The 21,911-nt window shown below is 36.1% G+C and overlaps 3 protein-coding genes and 2 long non-coding RNA genes across 5 annotated transcripts in view; 2 read left to right on the forward strand and 3 right to left on the reverse strand.

The window, feature by feature from the left end:
* The window catches only part of LOC143910004 (uncharacterized), an 805,996-nt gene that overhangs the window by 275,660 nt on the left and 508,425 nt on the right, over window positions 1–21,911 (reverse strand). The window lies entirely within an intron of this gene.
* The window catches only part of LOC143910007 (uncharacterized), a 260,391-nt gene that overhangs the window by 165,738 nt on the left and 72,742 nt on the right, over window positions 1–21,911 (forward strand). The gene's annotated exons all lie outside the window — the stretch shown is intronic.
* dj-1beta (class I glutamine amidotransferase-like superfamily protein dj-1beta) lies at window positions 2,137–3,641 on the reverse strand. Its single transcript, XM_077428444.1, has 5 exons — window positions 3,474–3,641; window positions 2,881–3,000; window positions 2,703–2,817; window positions 2,405–2,553; window positions 2,137–2,329 (listed from the first exon to the last, which is right to left on the reverse strand). The coding sequence occupies exons 1-5, from the start codon at window positions 3,633–3,635 to the stop codon at window positions 2,225–2,227; spliced, it is 651 nt and encodes a 216-aa protein (XP_077284570.1). The 5' UTR covers window positions 3,636–3,641; the 3' UTR covers window positions 2,137–2,224.
* On the forward strand, window positions 5,527–10,756 carry LOC143910082 (uncharacterized). The gene is made up of 2 exons (XM_077428443.1): window positions 5,527–5,596; window positions 6,762–10,756. Exon 2 carries the CDS (start codon window positions 6,860–6,862, stop codon window positions 10,679–10,681), a length of 3,822 nt encoding a protein of 1,273 aa, XP_077284569.1. The 5' UTR covers window positions 5,527–5,596; window positions 6,762–6,859; the 3' UTR covers window positions 10,682–10,756.
* LOC143923254 (uncharacterized) lies at window positions 13,652–15,371 on the reverse strand. The gene is made up of 2 exons (XM_077446846.1): window positions 15,151–15,371; window positions 13,652–15,076 (listed from the first exon to the last, which is right to left on the reverse strand). The coding sequence occupies exons 1-2, from the start codon at window positions 15,268–15,270 to the stop codon at window positions 13,874–13,876; spliced, it is 1,323 nt and encodes a 440-aa protein (XP_077302972.1). The 5' UTR covers window positions 15,271–15,371; the 3' UTR covers window positions 13,652–13,873.

Below are 21,911 nucleotides of genomic sequence, written 5' to 3' on the forward strand. Positions count from 1 at the left end.
AGACACTCTGTAAGTATAAATAAATAGTTTCCTTCACAAAATGCCAGTATACTCGTACACTCTATAATTTAAGAAAACATGTACATTATTATAAACAAGTTACTATGTAAATACACATAGATTGTAAGTTGGGATTCCATATGGTGCATTATCTAGTATTTATAACTTTATCTTAATTAGAATATATTATAAATTATTTATTGTTAAAAAAAAATCAGGGCCGACCTTTAAATTAACAATTTTTTTTAATTTTAAGGGTCGGCTCTGTTGCATCACTCGACCCATTGAATAAATAACTATGAGTGGTTTTTATTTTAAATCAACGCTAAAATGTTCCTAAAAAAGGAGTTATATTATATACGTAGTCAAATGAGCAATACAATTTTTGAAGAAATAAAATGTTTCGCAACAATAGTATAATAATAATAAAAAGATTTTGTTGTTGATTTTCCTAATAGACAAATAAGCCGTGCACGTTGATTGTGCATTGTCGGATTACATTCGAGATTCAGGGTTGTAAAGGTGGATCAAAAAGCTCCGAAATAAGCCGTCTGCGCTCAGTCCAAATTTAGATGCAATATTAGTATTAAGGATTGTATTTTTAAAATTAAATTTAATATATACATAATATAAACATTCCTTTTAAGCCAGTTGAAACGTAAATAGGCCAGTATTTTACTTGTGTGTGCATACATTTATATATAGTGCTATGTATTTCTTTACAAACTTTTTCTCTCTTACTTATTTTTTACTAACATAATGTGATAAAGTACGAAATTCTAACGAACGTTTATATTTGTATTTTAAAATCTGACCAATTGTTGTTTTGAACGTTGTTGTGCCTTTTGTGAAACAATGTTATTTAAGAGGATTCCTAAAACAAGAGATAATAATGAAGCCTTCATATATAATATTTGAACAAATTATTAATATATATTAATTATTGTAAAAAAAAATTACGAGCAGGGTGTAAACAAAACGATGCAACGTACCCCAATAATATTAATTATAAAAATAAAGAATATTTTTGGAAATTGCACTGTAATCTTGTTATTGTTGTTAGTTGCGTGAAAAGTTTGAAGCCGCCATCTTGAAAATTATAACCTAACTGTTCAGTGTGAAATTAAACTTTGATTCTTTTTCATTTTGTTTCGACAAAATCAATCATATTTTGCTAATGGTATATCTAAATGTCGTTTTGAAAAGGTTCTGATTGCAAATGTACATTTGTATATCGAATATTATAATATTATAACCTAAAAACGAACATCTTGATTTTGGTTCCAACAAAAATGGTCAAAATATTTATATTTGGTTTGTTTTCCTTGTTTTTTTTTTATACTACCTATATAATCTCATTGTTGGACTTGTTGCACAATCGATTCTAAGTTTACTCTAGTGCGTAGTGTTGTAAATTGAAGTGTGTATGTGGGTGTTTTATGAAAAACAGATCTCTTTTGCAATATTAGCCTGTATAATTGAAACCACAAATGAATGTATACTATTGAAAAGAATAAATAGTTTCAGTATTTTTACTAATTTTTTTTTATATTGTTATTCTTAATCCTTCCTATTTAATTTCCTATTCTTTTGTCATTGGAATAGACGATGGTATACAAGCCTAGTCTTGTGTCAAAAATGTTAAATCGGACTCAAACACTAGCTGCAAACCACCAAGTGTGGAATACATTTTTATTTATTTATTTATTTCAGTTAAGCTATAGTGACATTAAATATATACTCCAGGGCGTCACTATAGCTAATTTATGTTTTATAACCATAGAAGTAGAATGCATAGAATGGTCATTGTTAACAAAAGTATCGTCTAAAAGCGAGACATCTAAGAGAGAGACGGAAAGTCAGAAGAGAGACAAGTAAGAGAGAGACCAAGTTTAGCAAACAATGAACAAACTGCCGCGCAGAGTTTTTGGAGGCTGAGAGCGATTCTATGCATTCTACTTCTATGTTTATAACAGTCCCATTCAAACAGTTGGTAAATGGAAAAAGTTCTTTCATTAACATTTAGAAGACAATTTTCGTCAAATAAAGCAAATCGGGCAGCTGTGTAATATTAAAATTGATAAAATGTAATTAAAATCAACCATGCTGATTTATCATTTTCAATAAAAAAAAAAACCAGATAAAATATGCATCATTTATTTATGTTCTTATAGAAATATTTACAAGTAAAAAAAATCTGTTGCAAAATGCAGTTTTTTGAGATTCAATTCTTCTGTAAGATCATTCCGTTGGCAACTTTATCAGCGGTTTCTTGTCCGACTAAAATCTTAGACAACTCCAAAGCGAAATCAAAAGCGGTACCCGGGCCCTGAAAAATCATTCATAAAATACATAGTTAGCATATCAGGTATTAAATATGTACATCAATTGCTAGCATACTTACTCTACTCGTGACAATATTGCCGTCTACGACAACCTTTTGATCTTCGACATAAGTATATTGACCACCATCCACCATCACATCTTTTGTAGTCGGGTATGAAGTGACTCGCTTCGATAAACCGATGCCATGTGCTTTCAAGGCGGTTGGAGCTGAAAAACCACAAAGAACTACATTAACCTTTGTCACCCAGTAATAGTCAGTTTATATTTATTTATGATTTAGTAATTGATTTAGTTTAGAGAAGTACTAAATGTTGTAGGGTGAACCAGTTAGTAATAAAATATGTTAGCTATTATACCGGCACATATGGCGGCTACGATGCGTCCTGAACTTTCTTGCTCCTTAAGGAGTTTACCAACTTTAGCACTTTTAGAGAGTAATTCAGAGCCACCGAGACCTCCAGGTAGGATCACCTGCGTATTATTATTTAAGTATTACATATTGAAGTAATTTAATAGATTTTGCATGAGACGTACGGCGTCGTATGAAGAGTTCTTTGCGAGGGCGTCTTGGAGGGACATGTCGGGTACGATGACGACTTGACGGGAGCATAGGACTTTATCTGGACCGTCCAATCCGGCGATTGTGACTTGAACCTGTTGAATTTAATGAATGATTCATTACTAAAACGAAAACAAAACAAAAAAAGAATAGTGCAAAATGTGATGAACGCTTGTGTATAGGGTCAAAATAGTACAAAATGTATGTAATGGGAAAAACAAATTGTGATGGAAAAAGCTAGTGTCCAAAGTACGAGTGGAGTTGAAAATTGAAGTAATTTAGCACTTAAGTTCAAGTATAATAAGGGTTAAAATTGCATATTAGACAAATGTATGTAAATTTGGCTAGTTGTTCATTATCAAAGTTATAATATCAATATGCATGTGTATAGAAGGGAAGAACAAATTGAGTGCTTTGGTACATGTACCGTTGGGTCAAAATCGCATAGCAAGTATAGTAAAAAAACAATGCCGATTTTGTGACGCGAATCTAGCGCTTAAGTACTAGTGTTTTAGGCTGAAAATCGCATGGCGGGCACAAATGGCCGGTGCGAGGTTATGCAACGTACCCCGGCTCTGCGAAGAACGTCCGCGCTGATGATGGCCTCCATCTCCTCGGCGCCAGCAGCCAAAATCACCAGAGCTGTTCGAGACATGTTTCTTGACAAGAAGCTCGAGCGCGCGATTTCACGTTTCAAAATTGACAGTGACACTTGGCCTAAGAGCGACATCTGTTGTGCAACAAAGTATTCAAACCCTCCAATTTTATCAGAAGTATTCAACCGATCTCTTTCTGGATATAATTCAAGTTAAATCTCATTTAGTAAAGTGAGGCCTTTTAAAACTCATTTAGTTAGAATTGGTATTTATTTATAAACAGATAACACTTCTCTTTATGCCACTTCACTCTTTGTGTCAATATTTGTAACTTCAAATTGTAAGGATGGAAACTTCAAAATAACGCTTCTCCACGCGACATTGAGGGGGGGCAGCCGTCCTCCCCCTAGATTTGAATGGAATTATCCGCATTGTTTAATGTACTATTATGAATTTGAATTAAAATACTTAACCAACAAAAATAGAATATTGAAATTCTTTATTTATTTATTTATATAGCAAAATTGCTAATATATATAACACAAAATAACAACAAAAAATTATAAATCATATTCCACAAAGGTATCCATTAACACCCTTCAAGAAAGCAGCAATGTTATTAGAACTTCTAATGCCTTCAGGAAGGGCATTATACATTTGAACACCTCTGTGAAAAACACCTCCTGCAGTTTTAGCTTTTTTAACTCTACCTATAATTAATTTATTCCTATTTCTCGTTTTATAATTATGTATATCTCTATTCCTAACTACATATATGATTATTAAAATATTTGGGTAATAGATTATTATCTAGCTTACATATAAACTTTAAAGTGCTTACTTTAAGACTATTTCTAATGTCCAACCATTTCAATTCATCTAACATACTTCTTACATTCTTACATTTCCTCACATTCAAAATTGCACGCTTTGCTCTATTCTGCACTTTCTGCAGTTTATCAATACACAAACCACTAAATAGATTGAGCACTATAGCGCAGTATACAGTATGAGGCCGTACAATACAATTATATATCAATATTTTACTTTTTATTCTTAATAAATTTCTTTACTGAAAGGTATAAAAATACGTCGATTTTTCCAAAAAAAAAATGTTAGCTTCTAAATATTTTGTTTTGTGGTTTGTCTTGCTTTGTAAGATATTTGTAAGGCTCGCTTATCCTACGAAAAAAATTGTTGAATAGGATTGCCTTTCTATTACTGTTCTCGCTTATTTCAGAAACAGGTGTAAATTGCAAATTCTTTGTTTAAAAAAACGTTCAATGTATTTTCAGGAGATTATTAAGAGGGCTGTACACCCGAAACCTTAATTTTGTTGCCGTTCATTTCTTCGATATATTTATTGAGTGAATGTATATATTCAGTGAATACGACAATATATATTCAGTGAATGCGACAGTTGCGCTTCGACCAGATAAAATGTATTTTAAATCGACCAAATGGAGGTTTCGTATTCTCCTATTTTCTCCTCCGACACTGGACCAATTTTTAAAAAAAATTCATCATCGGTATGAGAAAGATATTTTCTTTGCAACTATGTGTGTATTTTTTTTTTAAATCGACCGTTAAATAAGCACGCTGGACTCTTTTCGTGGGTGTAAAAAAGAGGCAATTTTATAGATGTTTGGCGGCTCCTAGTTCCTATAAAAAGTAACTAATCAAAAATTAAAACGATAGATGCATCCCAATGGTGGATATCCATAGCATATTAAAAAATAATTTCTCTAGTGCCATAATTGAGGAAGGGAGAAGTGTAATACGTTTGTATGGACAAGGCGCTGGTGTCCGTTATTGTTAAAAATATATAAATAAAAATGAATAAAAGAAATATTTAAAATTCATATACACTATTTTTTTAATATAACACCCCCCCCCCCTAGAAAGTCATTCCTTACTGGTCAAAAATTTTGCCCCCCCCCCCCCATGGGAAAAGCTGAAATAACACCCCTGCGATATTGCATTTTTATTTTCTAGATAGCCTATCGAATCGATAAAGAATCGTTTTCAGTCATAAGATAGTACTCGCAGATAGTGGACGGCGGCGAACATTTTGAGCCAAAACCTATATTTGGAGGTTAGTCAATTTAAAAATTGCTTTTCATATGCTGAAGAAAATATTTTAATTCTTTTTATTTGGCATTTTTAATAATAGAACATTGTAAAAAAAAACGGCTTTCAACAAATTAATTTTTTCATATATGTATGTAGGTATTGCACCATAAGATGCAATAACTATTGAGGAAAGATAAATGGCTTATATGGCTAAGTTTGAAAGTTCTTCTTTTAACTTCAGGCTTACATTAAAATTTAAACGGTATTCAATTTACGGACCGCGGCTCAGGCCGCTCTAAGGGTAGTTGGCGCCCGGGTGCAAAACCAAAATTTGCGCCCCCCTCCCCCCCCCCCAAAATAATAATAATAAAATAAAAAATCAGACATTGTTGTTCACCTCGCTTATTATCAGAATATATATATTTTTTATGGGGGTATTTTTATGCACCTCCTATACGATTGATAACATCTATAGTCTACGATCTACAATCTATCTTTATTGAGTTATCTCTACTGAGGTAACTCAATAAAGACTTAAGTTGTTGAATATTTTATTTTAATTTCGATCTAATTGTTATTTAAAATTAGTTGTTGAACGTGTATACATGCATGTCAATGTGCATTACATTTCTGCCATCGCTGCTTTTTTTCCACAGTTTTGCACACGAAACGTATACTTTGGCGACGTTACAAATTTATTTCAACTTTTTTTTAAGGGAAGCTGTCGATATATATATTTTTTTTTCTTGGAGTTTGCGCCCTTTGAGGCTTTGGCGCCCGGGTGTTTTGCACCCTAAAATCACCCCTTAGAGCGGCCCTGCCGCGGTTAACTAGCTTACATTTATTAAAACTAAAACTTTAAATATATAGAAAACACCTATTGACTTAAAATAAAACAATTTTGTGCTAAAACCGTCTTGTTTACAATATAATTGAAACTTATATTGAATGTCAAAAAAATAAATTGATTTCGTATTATACACATATTAATCTATTCTCACATATTGGCAATTACTTAAATTTATGAATCAACTAGAAGCATGTGTATATGTATGTATATGCATTTTCCAATATAAGTATATATTCATTTGAGATTTTCTTGATTCTTGACCTTAAATATATCGAAAGTTTTTATATGTACATATTTGACTCTTATCCTTATCTTGAATATCCTTATCTATTTACAGATTGCGTATAAATTATGGCTGCTCAGTGATATCGATAACCCATAGTTACACCAATTGAAAATTCACGGTGTTTTTGATAGTCATAACAATCAATTGCAATGTCGTCAAATCAAGACGTATCCCCGTCTAAGATCAAAAAGTCTAACAGCTTGGTATATGACATTGAGACTAAACTACATACGTTCGTCAGTACTTTCGTAATTGAGGTAGCAGCTTTGGTAGAAACGTACAGAAAAATTTTATCCGGTGATAAAATAGATAGTGCAGATATTCCAAAAGGAACACAAGCTGTCCTATTTTATGCGCCGAAGTGGTTAAGTAACATTTACAACAAAGCGATAATAGAAAGATTTGGCAAAAAATATGCTGCGAAAGAAGAGCCTGCAGACATCGACTCGATATTTAATTCTGAGATCTTGAAATCTTTAGAAAGAGAAAATTTGGTTAAAATCGCCACCGAGGTTTTTCAAAGTTATGAGTTTCAATTTTTGGGATTGACATGGGATTCGAAACCAATAGAAGCGATCAAAACCGTCGCCAGAGATGCAGCTCACAGGTTGTTGAATTCCTCAGAAAGTCATAAGATAAGTGCCCAACGAATAGTTGATGGAAAATCCATTTTGCATCTACACACTGGATATGCAAGGAATTTAAATACGCGTGGTTTTAAAATCAAATTCGAACACGAGGAAGGTTTGATAGATTGGAATACGGACGAGATGTTCGACAATTCTGGACTAGTGGAGATAGTTGACGGATATTCTCATTTGTATACTAATGGTAAATCCAACATTAACACTTATGGCTATCGAAAAAAATTGCCAGAAGATGATTTGACTGCATATCAAGTGGGAAAGATACCTAAAGATACATTTTTATATCCGAAATACGATGAATGTAAAGACTTCTATGAGAAACAACGTACAATTTTATTAGATAAAAGAGAAAAAGGTGAAGGAGATGAAATTGAAAAGCGGACTGTTCAAATTATCAGAAAGGTTTTGACAGAAGTCAATAAACGTTTCACGAATACAGCTACTGAGAGTGAAATGTCCAAAGAAAGCATAAATAAGATGATTCAACATTTGAATCACCTGCTGAACTCGAGTAGGATAATAGATGAGGCTTTTATTGCCGCTCAAAAAGAGCGCGATGCCAAAGCAGTCGAACGAAAAAAGCAATCAGAACTTATAAGAGAATTTAAGTTCCAGCTTGAGAATTGGAGGATAAATTTTGAACCCGACAAAAAACCCATAAAACTGGGCACGGTTCATTCTTTCGCGACTTTCGTCGGAAGAGACAAGGAGTTGGCCACAATGAAGTCGATGTTTAATAGTACACCGAAAAGAAAAATGTGCATAACTGGACCCGAAGCAATCGGAAAGACGACCTTGGCCAAGAAGTTTGCTGAAATTCATGCGAAAAAATTTTACAATATAATATTCGTCAGGGCGGAGACGATCGAAAATATGAAGAACACTTTCAAGTTTTTGGCAAATCGCTTGGGTATTTCTTTATATGAAACAAAATGTGATTTATATGAAACGATGATCGAACGCAATATTAAAAAGGTTGTCGATGAAGTTTATACGTTTTTAAATTATAATAATGAAGGGACTCTTTTCATAGTAGACAATGCTATAGATTATTATCATATTAAAGATTATTTCTTCTTTGATACTGACTCATATGGTAATGTTTATACTATAATAACTTCGCAAAGTGAAGAGTGGAAAATTGAATGGAATCAGGGAGAACGAATCAAATTGAAGGAATTCTCACAAAAAGAAGCTGTTGATTTCGTGTACGACACTTTAAGTGACGAAAACGATGATGATGTTAAATTGTTTGCAGAAGAGTTTAAAAATTTTCCGCTGGCTCACAAACTGGCAGTTGCTTTTATAGAGCAAGAGAATGAATCTAAAAAGAGGAAAGAAAAGTGTACCGTCAAAGAATATTTGACTTTGTATGAAAATTTTAAGGATAAACTTTCCATACAAAGTGACGATATCTACCAAAAAGTGGTCCAAACCACCTCGACTATATCCCTCGAAAAGGTAGCTGAGGATGAACAATGTGGAGGGCTAGCTTTGCAGATATTCCGAATTCTAGCTTACATATCTCCCGACAACGTTGAAGTTGTTGATTTTTTTTCACACTTAGAAGAAGACACTGACAAGTTATGGAACGCTGTGGAGCTTTTGGAGAAGTATTCTTTGGTAAATTTGGAAACGGGAGTGATCAGTGTCCATCGAATGGTACAAAAGGCAACGAGATTAAATCTAGCACAAATAAATATGGAAGAATCAGTGCTGAAGGAGACGCTGAAACTTTTGAAGCCATTGAATTACGATGAACATGCTACTTACCTTTGGGAACATTGTAGTGAGCATTCTCAATTGGTTAAGGACTACTATCCAGGATTGTTCTACGGTCCACATAAGAACACTCCGTTGCAGCTACTCGCTGCCCATCGTAATGATAGCAAAAGTATTAAAAACATACTGGAACACTTAAACGACGACAGCTCTATGAATTATCGTAGGCCTGGCATTGAGGAGTCTGCTTTGTACAAAGCTGCCCAAAACGGCAATGTGAATGTTGTTAAGTATCTTCTGGAGAGAGGAGCAAAGATACACACAGATTTGAAAAGCCCACTACACATAGCTGCAGCTAACGGACATCTAGAAGTAGTCAAATGCATGTACGAAAAGGACCAAACTTTGGCAAACGTCGAAATTGCGCGAGAATTCAAAGGAACACCGATTGACGAGGCTGCTTTGAATGGTCATGTGGAAGTCGTGAAAGTTCTAAAACCCAACGATAACGATGTCCATATGTTTCATGCAAGTTTCCGAAAATCCATAGTCAATGATGCAATAAGGACTGATCGAAATTTTGAGGACGTTTTGAAAAAGTATGACAGTATAGATAATAAGGTGATTCAATCTAAGATTGGATACTTCAAGGAGAGTATTTTGGATTTTGTTGTAAAAAGGCGTAATAAATACGTAATGGGCCGTATGTTAAAGTATGAATTGGATTTGAACGCTTCGGATATATATCAGAAAACCCCTTTGCACTTTGCTGCAAGTATTGGAAACATCGACGCTATGCAAATTCTAATCAACAACGGTGCTATTGTTGATATGCCTGATTATTTGGGAGAGACTCCGTTGTTTTCAGCTTGTGTATGCGGAATCCAATCAGCGTATTTTTTGCTGCAAAATGGTGCCAAATTCGACGCCATTAACAAAGACGGCACTCCAGTATTACACAAAGCAGCAAAAAGAAGCACCTCTTCAGTACTAGAAATGCTCATTCAAAAAGGAGCCAATCCCAATGCCTTGGACAGATGTGGACGTTCTCCTTTGCATTACGCAGCGATGGGCAGAAACGTGGATGCCATGAAATTTTTAACCGCTCAAGGAATGGATTTCAATCTCAAAGATTCCGTGCACAATCGCACTCCACTTGGTTACATTTGTTACAACTACTTCAAAGTGGAAGCAATCCAACGGATGATCCAATTCCACAAGGATCCTTATGCGGAGAGTAACTATTCCCTTTTTACGGAGTACGAAGCGAAGTTGTTGATTAGATATTATCCCGATTTCAACATAAGAATAGATAATGGTAATTCTGCACTGCATCTTGCTGTCCACGTGAATTGTATGGATGTAGTCGAAGCTCTCCTGAAAAAAGGTGCCGATCCTAACGTGGCAGACTTACGATTGCAAACTCCTCTACATGTGGCTGCAGAGAATGGAAGGATTGAGGCTTTAAAGGTACTCATCGCTCATGGGGGTAATGTTAAAGCTGTTGATTCTAATGGTAGAACTTGTTTGGATTTTGCTCGAGAATTTCATCAGGCGGAAATCATACACTTTTTAACGGGGATAAATGAAAATAAAGAGTAATCATATGTATTACTTTTTTTTTTTATTATTATTATTTGTAATGTATTTGTATGACTTTGACATATTAAATATTTTCTAAATATAACAGAATTTCATTATGAATATTCATTAACAATTTACACTGTAGGAATATATCACAACTTGTACTATTACGAAATTTGGTAGATGTTATCAGTGATAACATCTACCAAATTTCGTAGTTTTTTTTCAGTGGCGGCTCGTCCTAATGGGCTGCCGGGCTGCAGCCCCTCCTATAAAATTCTATGTCCTCCTATAAAATATAAGCCCCTCCTCTAAAATATATGTTTAATAATACATTTAATATTTTATTTATTAATGATATTTTTTTATTAGTTGGATGGACGAACTATTGGGGCCTTCGACAGAGTTAATATTACTTACAATATCACCCATATCCAAAAGGGTGATATTTTAAATAATGTTGACCGTTTCGAAGACCCCACTAACTTGTATGGTGACAGATGAATTAAAATGTTGCTGTACTGGCTGTAAAGTTTTACAGCGCCGCCCTGAACGCCACGCAGCCCGGAGTTTCGGAACGAGAAAGAGAAAGAGCTATTTGCAACTGCAGATAGCTCTTTCTCTTTCACTCACTCTGCCGTTTTGGGCTGGATAGTCGGCAGCCTTCGCCTGTTAAACAACATTCATCTGTCAGTTTGTGTAAGATTTCGCGCGCTTGATCTTACATTTGATTAGTTGAATCGCACGATCACAGCTTTATTCGTTTTCGTTACTCTTAATTGGTTGTGTACGAGCCCTCATCTAGTTTTTTAGTTATTTTTAAAACTGCTAGTTTTTTTTTCAATAATACTTAAATCCACATGTAAGTGGTCGTACGCCAAAAATTGTGCTTATTTTGTCCTGTTATGACATGATAGAACAATTATGGTGACATTTTTTAGACATGTTTTCAGTGCAGCCCCGCCACTAAAAATTATCACGAGCCGCCACTGGTTATCACCTATTTCCCCCCCATCAAACTAGAGCTTTACAAATGACATAATTGCGTCCTGTTCGAACATATTATGGGGGATGAACGAATGAGACGACTGGCATGTTGAATGCACGTGTTTATTATATGACAGCTGAAGGCAGAGTGAGTAGCGGCTCTCCGAACCCAGCCGAGTTGGTCCCCACTCGCAGGAAGCCAACCAAACTCGACCATGTCGTATAAGCGAGCCGCCACAATATGTATAAAATCAACCTTGGCCGAAGTACCTCCGTTCGAGGTAAACGGACTACTAGTCATATGTGAACCAGTCACAGGACAACCGATCGCTCTAGATCGGTCACACGTGATCACCCGTCACACTAAAACTGGTCACGAGAAAACTGGTCACACCCTAAAATCGGTCACGAGAAAACTGGTTGACCGATTTTAGGGTGTGACGGGTGATCACGTGTGACCGATCTAGAGCGACCGGTTGTCCTGTGACCGGTTCACATTTGACTAGTAATCACCGAACCCCGTTCGAACTAGGACACCATACCAAAAGACACCATAAATTCACGAGTACATGGAGCCAACTAACTACGCACCAAACACAACACAAAAAGGAAGACGCGTTGCACAATCAACGACTATATAAACCAGTGCATCATCCCCAGATGCCAGTGAGCTTCAGGAACTCAACCTGCTCATTCCTCCGAAGCAACTACCTACTTCGCCGACACATTATACAATAACATCTGTATTAATCTAGTAATAAAGATCCTATTCAAAACTAGGGTTGCCAAGTGTCATTGACAAAAGAATCAGATGAAAAAATCGAAAACGAAGCAAGAAGAGGCAAGTATAAAAAGAGAATATTTAATAAAAAAAAGTTTTTTTTTTACAATTTTCTTTATAATTGTGCGGTTTATTATTAGAGTGAAATAAGTCATTATTTTACAAGGTTGTTACACCGAATCCATGAAATTGTCTATTACAAGCATTCGGCAAGAGAATTGCCGAATGCGTGAAAAATGCAAGCACGTTGCCCAGTTCACGGATTCCGTAAATTCTTTGCCGAATGCGTGAACTGGACAGCGTGTTATATTATAACCAAGTGTCAAAGTGACAGCCGAATAAGGATGTTTAATTTACATATTATTATGTATAATATGACTACATACATATGTTTCACTGTTAAAATATTGATCAAAATGTATAAAAATGGCATTAATTTATGTATAAGTCATATGAGATGATCGAAACATATTATACATAATAATATGTAAATTAAACATCCTCATTCAGCTGTCACTTTGACACTTGTCCACGCTGTCCAGTTCTAAAGAAAAACAACACCGGAGCGCTGCTGTCTATTTGCCGACTCCACGCTTTGAGCAGACAAATTCTTGCCGAATACACGCATTCGCCAAAGAATTTACGGAATCCGTGAACTAGGCAACATGCTTGCATTTTTCACGCATTCGGCAATTCTCTTGCCGAATGTGTGTAATAGACAATTTCACGGATTCGGTGTAACATATACATATATGACTTATTATTATGATAATAGGAACATACATATGTATGTAAAAATTAATTGTTGAATTTAATCACCTTCTTGTCACTCTCACTGTTGCTATATTTTTTTAAACTGCTAATTTGGTGCAAAAGTTTCTTATTATCTTTACAAAATTCTAAACATGATAAAGTAGTGTTGTGCCCGTTGATTTTTCTCAATTTCATCCAATAAATAAAAATTATTACATTTAACACATTCAGCCCGGCGCATGATTTCATACATTAGCCCGTGTGGTGGCACTGTCACGCGTATCAGCACCCAATTATGCATGACGGCATTATATCACTTTATATAATGAGTTGTCCCTAAATCTTTAGAGCTTTATAGGAATTTTAGTGTTGGGGTGCTCAATGAAGTGGAATCGTAAAATTATAGTCTGCTATAGCACTAGCCGCATGGACACCGGGTTGAAAGTGTTAAAATAAATAAAACAAGTAAGCCAAATAATAGATCTGTGTATTTCATTTTCATTTATTATTTCTCTTAAAATTATTTAAATACACTGCAATGAGGAGAAATGTCATGTAAAAATTTATATTCATCCCAGTATGCAATTTATTATGTGACCAGAGAAAAGATTTTTGGGTAATGATTTATCCAGCATGCAATTTTTATGTTTATTGAGGTGAGATTTTTGAGTGAATGATTTCAGACAAATTTAACAATTGTAAGGCTTTTCACCCGTGTGAGATCTCAAATGTGACACAAGTCTTTTTTTGTGAGTAAATGATTTTATACAAATGTCACACTTGTATGACTTTACACCCGTGTGAGTTTTTAAATGTATCACAAGTCCATTTTTATGAACGTATGATTTTAAACAAATGTTACATTTGTGTAGTTTTATCCCAGTATGCAATTTTTTATGTATATCGAGGTCAGATTTTCGAGTAAATGATTTTAAACAAACGTCACACTTGTAAGGCTTTTCACCCGTGTGAGTTCTTAAATGTCTCACGAGTGTACTTTTTCGAATAAATGATTTCGGACAAATTTCACATTTGTATGGCTTTTCCCCGGTGTGAGATGTCAAATGTGCCATAAGGTAATCTCTTCGAATAAATGATTTTAAACAAATGTCACATTTGTGTAGTTTTATCCCAGCTTGCATTGTTTCACGTTTCTCAGGGAATGATTTTAGACAAATTTCACACTTGCATGGCTTGTTCCCCGTGTGAGCTCTCAAATGTGTCACAAGTCCATTTTTATAAATAAATGATTTTGAACAAATGTCACATTTATATGATTTTATCCCAGCATGCGATTTTTTATGTTTCTCGAGACTAGATTTTTCAGAAAATGATCTCAGACAAATTTCACACTTGTATGGTTTTTCCCCCGTGTGAGATCTCAAATGTGACATCAATCCATTTTTATGAGTAAATGATTTTAAACAAATGTCACATTTGTGTAGTTTTATCCCAGGATGCAATTTTTTATGTTTCTCGAGGTAAGATTTTTTAGTAAATGATTTTAGACAAATTCCACACTTGTAAGTATTATCCCCCTCGTGAGATCTCAAATGTGACACAAGTCCATTTTTTCGACTAAATGGTTTTAAACAAATGTCACATTTGAACGGCTTTTCTCCAGGATGTGATCTTTTGTGTGAAATAAGTTCAGATTCACTGGGAAATGACATTTCGCTATTCTTTCGATGAATTGTCGATTGCGAAGGCTCATCGTCCCATATTACATCTTCCAATAAAACTTCTTCAGTCTTGATCTTCAAGCAATCGTCTAACCTGAGTTGAGACGATTCGTTGTTTCGAAAACAAGCCTTTCGAAAGCTGATCAACAATTCCAGACTGGTCTTACACGAAAGACACACCCTGTCTGGCAATCCATCGCCTCTTTTGACCTGCAGATGGAAAAAAAGTAGGATCAAGAGGTGAGAAGAGTTAACCACAATATGTAATTGTAACCAGCACCGACCTGAATTTGACAGCAGGTCCGAATGCGTTGCTCCAGACGCTCTGGATGAGGATCTGGTCTCCGGAAGATGGAGACAGAAGATGCGGCCGGAGCTGGTCCAAGACAAAGCCTGCACTCCATCGTCCCTGCACTCCACCAACTCTGACAGCAACCAGATCGCCTTGCTATTTTTTACACACCACGTTCACAGTAAGTTTTAGTGACATCTTTGGTCTAAATGCGGTACTATATGTATATGGGTTCGGTGATTACTGGTCACAAATTACTCGTCACAAAGTCACTAAAATCTCTATAACGGAACATCTGGCAGCCGAAAAGTCCATCATACTAACGATAACTATCATAGTAACGAGAACTTGAGTGCCAAATATTGTGTATTCGCGATTTTCATGGCAAAAATTGTCTTTGTGACCACCCCAATGTGACGAATAGTCCAATTACCATGTATATGTTATTATACCATAGAAATGGGTAAACGGACTACTAGTCATGGTTCGGTGAGTAGGTACTAGTCAAATGTGAACTGGTCACATGACAACCGGTTACACGTGATCACCCGTCACTCTAAAACTGGTCACACCCAAAATTTGTACCAGAGAAATGTTGAGCAACAAATTATTTCGTTAGTTTATATGTAATTCCAAAAGTGGTCAGTAAAAAAATGAAAATTTATCGGTAATTATTTATATATTTGACCAGAAACTTATTCTAAATGATTTGTAGAATAAACTAAATAGAATAATAAAAGACCAGTAATTTCAACAGTACAACGAATAAGAGTCAAATTTCAATAGTACAACGATTGAGATATCCTTTTAGAGCCAATTTTTTTTAACTTATATAAACTATATACATAGGTAGGTACACTTTTTATTAAAATTGAAGTTTTAAGTCTTAATTAAACTATCTTCTTCTTGTTAATGCCTTGTCCGCATCCGGACGTTGGCGACCACCTCGTCGATTATTTGAATATATCCGCATCGGTCTTCAGCGGCTCGGAACAGCTCTTCGGCGCTCATATCGGTCCACATGCGCATGTTTCGAAGCCAAGATAACTTTTTCCTGCCAATCCATTTTTTTCCTTCTATTTTCCCCATGGTTATCAAACGGAGAAATTCGTATTTTGGACCCCGTATCATGTGTCCGAGGTACTCCATCTTTCTCCGCTTGATGACAGAAACAAGTTCCCTGCCTCTCCCCATCATGCCGAGGACAGCTTCGTTTGATATCTTTTTGGTCCACGGAATCTTCAGCATACGCCTATAGACCCACATCTCAAAAGCTTCAATGCGGCTGATCATCTTGGTTTTCAGAGTCCACGTCTCACATCCGTGTAGTAATACTGTCCAGACGTAGCTCTTCGCGAATCTCAACCGCGTATGAAGATTGAGATGCTTGTTTGTAAGGGCCGCCTTCATTTTTACAAATGCTGTTCTAGCCATCTCGATGCGGATTTTTAGATCTTCATCTGGGTCCATCTCTTCATTCAGCCAGGTACCCAGGTATTTGAATCTTTTTACTCTTTCTATCACCTCTCCATCCAAAGTTAGATTCCCGGTGTCTGTTTGCATTCTATCTACTATCATAAATTTTGTTTTCTTTAGATTTATGCGCAGACCTCTTCGATTGCTTTCTTGATGTACACGGTCTAGAGATCTTTGCAGGTCTGCTAAATTTTCAGCGACTAGTGCCGTGTCATCAGCATATCTTATATTGGTGATCGTCTCGCCGCCCACCTTGATGCCCTCCGCCTCTTGGAGAGCATCGTGGAAGATGGATTCGGTGTAGGTGTTAAAAAGAGTAGGTGATAGGATGCATCCTTGCCTGACGCCCCGTTCTATAGGAATCTCATCAGTGAATTGATCATCGACACGTACTACTGCAGTCTGATTCCAATAAATATTTCGTAGCAATCTGACATCTCTGTCATCCAGGCCAATATTTTTTAATGTTTCCATCAGGCGAGCGTGTTGGACACGGTCAAAGGCCTTTTCAAAGTCTATAAAGCAGATGTACACAGGTTTACGGACTTCTCTGCATCTTTGGAGTAGTGTTTTCATACAGAAAAGGGCCTCTCGGGTACCCAAGCCTTGTCTGAACCCAAACTGCTCTCTGCTAATCGCCTCTTCACACCGTGAGTAAATTCTGCCCTGTATTATCTTTAGTAGGATCTTCAATGTGTGACTCATTAGGCTAATTATTCTGAAGTCGCTACACGTCCTCGCGTTACTCTTTTTGGGCAACGGGATAAATATGGATTGTAACCAATCGCTAGGTACTTCGCCTGATAAATATATTTTATTATAGAGTTTTGTTAGATTTTCTATGTTATCGTCGTCCAATAACTTGAGAAATTCGGCAGGAATCAGATCCGGTCCAGTAGCTTTCCGACTCTTTGCTAGTTTTATAGCATGTTCCACTTCGGATTTCAATATATATGGTCCCGTTTCTGGATCTTCAATATGCCCTCCGGTTTCTCTATTGTCTTTAAAGAGCAATTTTGTGTACTCGGTCCATTCTGATTTCTTCTCATCCATATTTAAAATGATTTTTCCATCTTTATTCCTAAGGAGTATGAAATCTTTTTTTCTGAATGATCCTGTTGCTTCTTTTAGTTTTTTATGTACGTTAAATTCGTCGTGTTTTTCTTGTAATTTTTCAATTTCGTTACATTTATTTTCCATCCATTTTTCTTTGATTTCTTTAATTTTCCTTTGAATTTGGCGGTGAATATTTTTATATTGTGTTGGATTATTATGTTTGTGTTTTCTACGTTCTTCCATTAAATGTATAATTTCATCCGTCATCCAAGGTTGTTTTTTATTAATTATTTGATTTGTTTCAAGAAACTTTTTCCCAGATTGGGTCATTGCTGATTTCATACCTTCCCACTTTAAGTTTACATTACTATTTTCTTCAATACATTTTTGTTTAAAATTTTTATTGAGATCTTTTGTAAATTGTTCGTGGATCGTAAGATTTTTAAGCAGCTCTAAATCCAATCTTGGTTTAGGTTTTGATGCTCTTAAAATCTTTTTCAGTCTTATCTTCAATTTCCCACAAAGTAGATTATGATCGGATGCCACGTCTGCACCAGGGTAGGTTTTCACCGATTTTATACTATTTTTAAATCTACTGTTTATCAAAATAAAGTCAATTTGGTTTCGCACAATATTATCAGGACAGTCCATTGGGGATTTCCATGTGTATAATCTTCTTTTAGGTAGCTTAAAGAAAGTATTCAAGATAACATACTGCTCTTCCTGGCAAAACTGAACTAGTCTGTCTCCTCTCTCATTTCTTTCTCCAAGTCCGAAGCGACCAGTTATACCCATTGTTTCTTCGTCTCCAACTTTGGCGTTGAAATCTCCCATTATAATGTTAACATCATGTTTTTTCGTATATGTCATCAATTCTTTGATTTGTTGATAAAATTCTTCAATCTCATTTTCTTCTTTATCAAAAGTGGGGGCATACACTTGTATTATGTTAACATTTATAGGTTTTCCTGCTAATTGTATCATCATGACTCGTTCAGATAACGGAATAAAGTTTCTCACACTTTTACTGATGTCGTCTTCCAGAATCACAGCAACACCATTCTTATGAGTGCCGTCAAGCGATCCCGAGTAGTAAGTCGTATATCCATTGCAATGCATCGTTTTTCCTGCTCCAGGCCATCTAGCTTCGCTTATGCCGAGCATCTGTATTTGGTTTTTTTTCATTTCTATTTGCAGATTTTCAATTTTACCTGCTTGATACATGGTCCTAACGTTCCATGTACCAATTTTTCGTATGTTCACCACTTTGAGTCCGGGGATTCTTAGCACCCCTGTCCCATTGAAGGGACGCCGGAGACTCGGGGCCGTGGTTTTAGGTTTTCTCTTCATGGTGGTTATACTAGGGATATGAGAGCACAGTAGTTTTCCCCAAACCTTCTGCTCCGCAGAATTCAAACCGATTGAGTGGCTGCCACGTCGCTTTGAATCTTCCATCTTTTGCCGTTTTAGTATATTGCATATACTTCCGCCGTGGATGGTACTGACAGAGCTGCTGCCCACTGCCAGGGAATTTTTTTATGGAGTTTCCTTCTCTATGAAAGGTGTTACGGTACCTTTCAAAACCGGGTTGTGCTTTTGTTAAGCGGCGGCACTTACTCGCCGCTGACCTGAGACCGTCATAGTGTTGTGTGACATTTTATAGAGTGAAACTTACCACGGATTCACTCATCACCACTCTTATCTCAGCGCTCCTTGTCCAGGACCACCATGTCGCCATGGTAGTTGACTACAAGAGTCGTTCCCCTATTTGCAACTTGGGGACCTGAGCGGTTGCATGGAGCTCTGCTCTGAGCTTAGTAATTACTCCGTGCGGACGGACGTGTGTTTCCATTTATGATATATTTACATATATTGACATTTTATTCACAATCATAATATTTATGAAATTAGTACCAAACAATGACGTTAACGTTGAGTACAAGTATCCAATATATTAAATTATCAACATTAAATAAAATTCACACTCAATATTAAATAATCAATTATGAAATAATTCAACATTGAAATATAATCCATTCAACACTCAATATTAAATATAAAATAATTCAACGTTAAACATTATCAATACTATCATTAATAAATCAATTGACGTTAATAATAAATTATTATCAAAAGAAATGTGATCGAAATTATGTGGGTAATTATGTAAATATGAAAATATTATAAATTTAAATTCCACTTAAAAAAAAATATGAAATCAAGCATAGGTAATGATTCTGAATATGTACTAACTTGCGAGGCGCCAGAAGAGCTAAATACTCATCCCAGCACCTCCTCTTTAGCTCCAATTTAACACAAAATTCTACATACTTATCGGGACAACACACAAACACACGTCCGCACCGAGCTCGCTCAACCCACAAATTAAACTATAGGAACACTAAATAAAACTAGATGTCATTATTATTATATAATATATAAAGACGCTAATCTGTGTGTGTGTGTTTCCTGGTAAACAGAATATTCTAGTCAAATGTGAACCGGTCGATCTAGATTGGTCACACGTCGTCACTGGTCGCACGAAAACTCGTCACAAAGTCACTAAAATCTCTATAACGGAACATCTGGCAGCCGAAAAGTCCATCATATTAACGATAACTATCATATTAACGAGAACTTGAGTGCCAAATATTGTGTATTCGCGATTTTCATGGCAAAAATTGTTTTTGTGACCACCCCAATGTGACGAATAGTCCAATTACCGGTGATTACTAGTCAAATGTGAACCGGTCACAGGACAACCGGTCGCTCTAGATCGGTCACACGTGATCACCCGTCACACTAAAACTGGCCACGAGAAAACTGGTCACACCCGAAAATTGGTCACAAAAAAACTGGTAGGTACACTCTTTATTAAAATAAAGTTTTAAGTCTTAATTAAACTATAGGAACACTAAATAAAACTCGATATCATTGTTATATTGTGGCGGCTCGCTTTATGACATGGTCGAGTTCAGTCACCTTCCTGCGAGTTGGGACCAACTCGGCTGTGTTCAGAGTTGCTACCTCACTCCGTTTTCGGCTGCCATAATACGTAGAAACACGTGCATCAACATGTCAGTCGTCTCATTCGTTCCATCTCCTATAATATATATAAAGACGCTAATCTCTGTGTGCTAATCTCTGTAATCTGTGTGTCCTGGTAAACGGAATGTTCTAGTCAAATGTGAACCGGTCGCTCTAGATCTGTCACATGTCGTCACCGGTCGCTGGTAAAAATAAAAACTGGTCACGAGAAAATTGTTCACCCCAAAAATATAAAAATTGTTCGCATTTTTGGGTGTGACCAGTTTTCTTGCGATTAGTTTAAGTGTGACGGGCGACAACGTGTGACCGATCTAGAGCGACCGGTTATCCTGTTTACCGGTTCATATTTGACTAGTAATCACTAGAGGTAGTATAGCCAAGGTGCCGCTCATTGTTCCATTGGTGTAAATCCTTTGTAAAAAAGGTTTGGCAAACCTTTAACAATGCATTTACAACATTTGAACAATACGCGGCACCCTCTGGGTCCGGGCTCTAGTAATCACCGAACCGATTCAATGACGATAAAATGCATTTTAATCATTATATGTAGAGCGTGATAATAATAAATAATTTATTTGTTTTCATTTATTACATTAGCTTCTACTCCGTTTTAAATGTATTTTGCTCAATTTTCAGTGGGGTTACTTTTTTACCCCATAAAGGTATGTTTATACCTATCCAACACGACCCGTATCCTGCAGGTGTCATGCAAGTGCGGATAGTATTCTTTGGTACATTATATGCACGTATTCATACTCCATTCGCGCATGCGCATTTACGCATTTATGCCCGTCCATATAGAATGTACTAAAGAATACTGTCCGTACTTGCAGGATTCGGGTCGTGCTGGATAGGTATGAACAGACCGGGTCTACGTGATGAGCCTGAATGTTAAATTACAGAAAACACAAATATCGGAAGGCAAAGATCGAAAATCGAAAGATCTTATGTCGAAATATCAAAAAAATAGGGTGCATGGTAAACGGTACATACTCACTTAATTTGCGCGAGCAGGGTACAACAAGAACAAGAGGAACAGGCTTTTCCTCCCGTATTCTGCGCGCGCACATTTATACGGGAGGAAAAGCCTGTTCCTCTTGTTCCTGTTGTATCCTGCTCGCGCAAATTAAGTGAGTATGTACTGTTTACCATGCACCCTTTTTTTTTGATCTT

The sequence above is a fragment of the Arctopsyche grandis genome, chromosome 3, assembly GCF_051622035.1.
Source record: "Arctopsyche grandis isolate Sample6627 chromosome 3, ASM5162203v2, whole genome shotgun sequence".
Taxonomy (NCBI): domain Eukaryota; kingdom Metazoa; phylum Arthropoda; class Insecta; order Trichoptera; family Hydropsychidae; genus Arctopsyche; species Arctopsyche grandis.

Coding starts and splice junctions, on each gene's coding strand:
- dj-1beta (XM_077428444.1), bottom strand. CDS start 3,635: ATGTCGCTCTTAGGCCAAGTGTCACTGTCAATTTTGAAACGTGAAATC. Junction 2,818..2,880: donor AGAACTCTTCATACGACGCC/GTACGTCTCATG, acceptor AATAATACGCAG/GTGATCCTACCTGGAGGTCT. Junction 2,554..2,702: donor CGTAGCCGCCATATGTGCCG/GTATAATAGCTA, acceptor GTGGTTTTTCAG/CTCCAACCGCCTTGAAAGCA.
- LOC143923254 (XM_077446846.1), bottom strand. CDS start 15,270: ATGGAGTGCAGGCTTTGTCTTGGACCAGCTCCGGCCGCATCTTCTGTC. Junction 15,077..15,150: donor GGACCTGCTGTCAAATTCAG/GTCGGTGCTGGT, acceptor TTCCATCTGCAG/GTCAAAAGAGGCGATGGATT.
- LOC143910082 (XM_077428443.1), top strand. CDS start 6,860: ATGTCGTCAAATCAAGACGTATCCCCGTCTAAGATCAAAAAGTCTAAC.